The sequence below is a fragment of the Dendronephthya gigantea genome, unplaced genomic scaffold (genome assembly GCF_004324835.1).
Source record: "Dendronephthya gigantea isolate DGI-Jeju-01 unplaced genomic scaffold, DenGig_1.0 000706F, whole genome shotgun sequence".
In the NCBI taxonomy this organism is placed as follows: domain Eukaryota; kingdom Metazoa; phylum Cnidaria; class Anthozoa; order Malacalcyonacea; family Nephtheidae; genus Dendronephthya; species Dendronephthya gigantea.
This window is the reverse complement of record NW_021163716.1, coordinates 21171-26244: the sequence shown is the minus strand read 5'-3', so window position 1 is coordinate 26244 and position 5074 is coordinate 21171. Positions and strand designations below refer to the sequence as shown.

Sequence of the window (5074 nt, the reverse complement as noted above, 5' to 3'; positions counted from 1 at the left end):
AAATTTAAACAAGAAGTAACTTTAGTTAGTAGATGTATACTAAGAAATATTAACTAAAACAATATCGTTATATCTCTTTAGTGTAAATACAACCAGTGATTATTGAAAATGGTAAAGCTACCTCGGCTACACTATAATCACCTAATGCATGATGGCGGTTTGTGGAGCTTTCCGCTTGTAAGAATGTTAAATGAACAATCTTTGTTAGTTTTCCACAAAATTACTGGTTGTGTTTACACCATCGTAGTCAGTATCGTTCATTAACCCTGTAACACCAATTTGGTATTTTACTTAAATCAGCACCACCTTAAAGCAGCAGTGCCACCCGCTGCGCATCAGTTCGGTACATAACATTTTATCTTCGCAATCTCTCAGAAACAATTGTAACTTGGGAATATTCTTTCTTTATGAAGCGAAGCTATGGAGGCGTCATCAAGTGATGTAAACATATTATTAATGTGCATATATTTATTACGTTTATGTAAAACAGAAAAGCCTAAACAATTGTTATAACTCTACACAGGTTAACCTTTGCAGTTGCAAAAGTTCATGTGCCACAAAGAGAAAAGAAATTGAATTGGGATATTTTCTAAAGATTCTGTGTCAATAGATATTGTGATGACATTGAGATTTCTTTTTGTTGTAGCTGCACCAAAGGCAGCAAGTTTGACTGTTTCCTTTGCAGATGGTTGTACTCTTAGTTGTAATGCAAGAGATTGTGACACAAAGGTACATTGTGCACCTTCATCGAAAGAATGTTAGTTTCAATTGCTGTATCATCTGATCTGACTGTGGCAACGGCTGTCTTGAGTAATGATATTTGATGTGGACTAGAGTTTATATAACTCATCTGTGTTGTGGGTGCCAAGGTCACATGACTGGTATTTTGGTTTTGAGTTTCTTTATCCTGAGTATCTTCATTTTTTTGTGTAGCTGGTTTTTCTTCCTCGCATAGACTAAGTATGGTGTGTGCGGTTGCATTTGGCACAGCGATTCTTTGATTGACATTTTGAAGCCTAGTGATGACCAAGACAATTAAAGCATAGATTTTTTTTCTTGATTATTTCCACTCGCTTGGAGTGGTCTGTGACTGTTTGGCAATGTTTAGGTGAGTGGGCCTTCTTACAATAGACACAAGGTGGAGGGGCCTTTACTCAATGAGGGGAGTTGGGTTGAAGGACGATGTGATGGTCGAGGTATTGTTCTTACTTGTTGATGTTGGGTTGACGAATTTTCCTGCCTCTAGGATTCTTAGTTCTTGCTGAAGGGTGTTTCAAAGTTGGTTGATGGTCCAATCTTGAGTTTTGTGGTCCCGTGCTAGGTTTCTTTGTATGTTATCTGGGAACTTGCTAAGGTATTAAGAGGTCACCATATGACTCCTGCATCTTGCCAAAGGAAGCAAGACCATGGATGTGCGTTTCAAGTGTATCATAGAATCTTTGAAGACTTTCCAGCTGTCCACTAGGACCTTGAATGTCCAAGAGTGCCTGCATGTGTGCATTGATAACTCTGTGCTTCTGCCCAAATCTTTCCTTGAGGAGGGTCACAGCTTGTTCGTAGTTACTGTTCATAAGTTAAAACCCAGTGATTGAGTGTAATGCTTCATAGCTTAGTAGTGCCTTTAAATAGTTGAATTTCTAAATGCCGTTTAATGAGGGATTTCTACGTACTGCAACTTCGAAGGAATCCCAGAAAGACTGCCAGTTTAAGGGGTTCCCAGAAAATATAGGCCAAGCGAAGATCACAAGCCCAGAAGAACTAGAGGCAGAGATATTCACAGCTGAAGAATTGAGCTGTAACTTAAAAACCATATTCATAAGTACATTGATATTATCAATACTAGAATCGATACCAACGAACAACCTACTACAATAGAAGAAAATAACCTTGCGAATACACTATCTATTCCATCTATCTGGAATACCCAAAATGTGAACACGCATGCAAACATTGAGCCGTTGTCCAGTCTCAACCATAAACCTGGAACCCCCAGTAGAGCAAAACTCCAGTAACTTTCCGATCACTGATGACCCCACAGACCCCACACATTACTACACCCTGCACTCCCTCCGCCTCCTAAATAATGTCCAAACTACCAAAACAGAATCTGTCTAAATCTCGTATTCAGTCCCTTTTTCTTACCAGTTGTTCAACAGATGTTTTCAGGCTACATAACTCGGCTTTGTCTGGGTCTTCCTTTTGCAGAATTTTGCTTGCTTTGTTTGCCACTTTACTCACATGCGCTTTGTGAGCACATTGTGAGGCTTGTAATCTTGCAAGCTCCTTCATTCTGATCCTGTTCATGCCACCATGTACTGATCTGCAGGTTTCAAATGAATGATGGAGGAAACAGCAAGTATTTTCCTTGATTTATTGCATTTACATATACAAATACATTTACATAAACATTTTAATACGATAGAGAAGCGCATAACAAAACATGTGTTCACAGGATCATGTGATCATATATGTCAACTGAACTATATGTATTATATATATATATCTCGACTACAGCTTCGCGACAATTGATATACAATATCGCGACTGTTTCAGATAATTGAATATAAACAATTACACCTCACCGAAGTCCTGGATCACCTTACTTGCACACAATTATTACAGCAATGGCATGTACCTAGAAAGAATGAGTCTGATGAGGCAGTCCTGTATGAAAGCATTTTTTTTAAAAAGGCTGTCTATGAGAAGGATAGTGAAAACAATAGTAAGTGTAAAAAATCACAACTGCCCAATGAAGTGTATAATACCACCCCAAATTTTGCTAAAGTAATCAAACAAACTGAAATCAGGAAATTAGCCAGCAGTTTGAATTCTCATCAGGAGGAAAGCTATCTTGGATGGTTGCTAAAGTCAAATGATTGTAAGCCATATTCGAGGCTGCCCACCAGAATCTTCCATCAAAACTGAATTCCTCACTATGAATCACTGAAGACACACTGAATTCCTCACTATGAATCTTAATGACACTGCTATCCGTAAAGAAGTTTTAAATAATTTACAGTCCATTTCGGTTGAACAATCAAATAGCTATAGTGACACAGTAGAGGAATTAGGGACCTTAAGATCTACGACGTCAATAATCTACAACGGCAAGCGGAAGTAGTTTTGCAATGTTTGCAGTAAATGCGCATGCGACGCAAACCTGGCGTCGTCGAAAAAGGTCGAGAACGTGAAAACAAGTAGTTTGGCGTCCCAGCTACAACGTGAACGCTTTTTTAAATTTTCTGGTCATTTTAGTTGCTGTAAGTATCATTTATCAGTATTTAAAACTTGTTTTTAATCACTTCTATACAAGTAAATAGATAATTTTCATATTTTTTTTTCTAAAGACAAAAAATGCTAAATGACAGCTCTTTCATTTTTTGCAGTCGCAGACACGACTGATCTGATGGAATGGTCAGATGAACACGATGTTTTGCTGGGCCGGGAGATACTTTTAGTCGACCCATTTAAAGCTAAACCCCGAACAAATCTCCGTGGTCAGTTATGGACAAAGATAGCAGATTCTTTGAACGGTTTGAAGGTTCCAAAATTTTCTGTATCTCAGAGATCTGTTCGTGATCATTTCAAACTTTTGGCTGAAAAATTTAAAAAGAAAATTTCAGCTGAAGAGCGCGGGTCTGGAATATCTCCAGAAATGTCAGAGTTAGATGTCTTACTGGAAGAAATCCTTGAACTTGAGGAAAAGTATAGTGAAGAGTATATGCAAGACACAGCAGAAAAAACAAAAAAGACAAGAAGACAAAGAAAATGCAGAAGATATGAGGTTGAAGGCCATGGAGACTTTAAAAGAAACACAGAAGAGAAAAGCATTAGCTGATGGGAATGAGAAAAGAGAAAAGAGAAGAAGCAATGGGTCAGAGGCTTTGAGTTTTTTACGGGAAAGGATGGATAATGAGAATGAGTATCGAGAGAAGGAATTAGACATGAGGAAGAAAGATGTTGAACTGGAAGAGAAAAAAATAGAGCGAGAAGAAAAGCAGCATCAAGATATAATGCAAATGATGCAAATGCAACAAATGCAAATGAACTTTTTCCAGTCACAAGCCCAACAGCAGCAGCTTTTGATGGGAATCATTGAGAAACTGTCAAAATAAACAATTGAAATATGGGTAAGAATCTTTTTAATGTTTAAATGTTACGGTGTTCTACCCAACTGTTTGTTATTATAACTGTTACATAAGGTAAACAAATGAGGGCCTTTCACAAAGGATTTCTGATGGATTTCCCCCCCTTGTCTAGCATTTTCTGAATTGGTGACCCCATTCCCCTCAAACATCTGCAATGTTTGCAAAAAGGTATGCATGCACCTTGTATATCTCAGTGGAAAAAGCTATTATTTCACAGCATTGTTAAATTCCTCATTGAAGAAAAAAATTAGTTAATATAGAGTTAAAATTTTAAATGGAGGCAAAATGATTGCTACACCCCCTATGCCTGCATTTGTTCTGACCCATGACTTGAACATTCTTTGTGAAATGGCCCCTAATAACAATCTTGAAATAACAGTAATAATAATAAAATGAATGTCAGCCTGTTAGGCTATCATATCTATTTGTAAGAACTATGTTATTAAACTTTTCTTGATGTTTATAATGTATTTCATGAATTATTCTTCAGCAAGATACTCTTGGATTTTAGGTGGTGGAAGGTCGAAGAATTCAGATGTTATATTGCCATACATACATGTAATGCAATTTCTCAATATACCCGATACAATGTACATTTTTCCAACAGCACTTAAAGCAATTTTTAAGTTCTTTTTAAAGTCAACAAATTTAAAACTATTGACAATGTCCCAAAAAGCCATTCTACAGAGACACGAACACTACTCATACTTTTGTTAAATGCCTCCATGTCAGGATTAGGTTGTACTAGTCTGAATGGAGCTTGTAGATGAGTCCTGAGTGGGTACGCAGGATCCCCATAAATGCACATTGGTTGCCCATTTGTGCCATAGGCATGCTCTTCCAGCATTTCCATTAGCCCCGAGTATCGAAGCATGCCAGCATCATGTCTCTTTCCCTCTACAAATAAAAAGAAACAGATTTAACAC

General features: G+C 37.5%; 1 protein-coding gene across 1 annotated transcript; it reads left to right on the top strand.

Annotated features, from left to right (window-relative positions):
* Positions 1–3361: 3361 nt before the first annotated feature.
* LOC114544258 (stress response protein NST1-like) lies at positions 3362–4115 on the top strand. Its single transcript, XM_028562939.1, has 2 exons — positions 3362–3705; positions 3752–4115. The coding sequence occupies exons 1-2, from the start codon at positions 3362–3364 to the stop codon at positions 4113–4115; spliced, it is 708 nt and encodes a 235-aa protein (XP_028418740.1).
* The last annotated feature ends 959 nt before the right edge of the window (positions 4116–5074 follow it).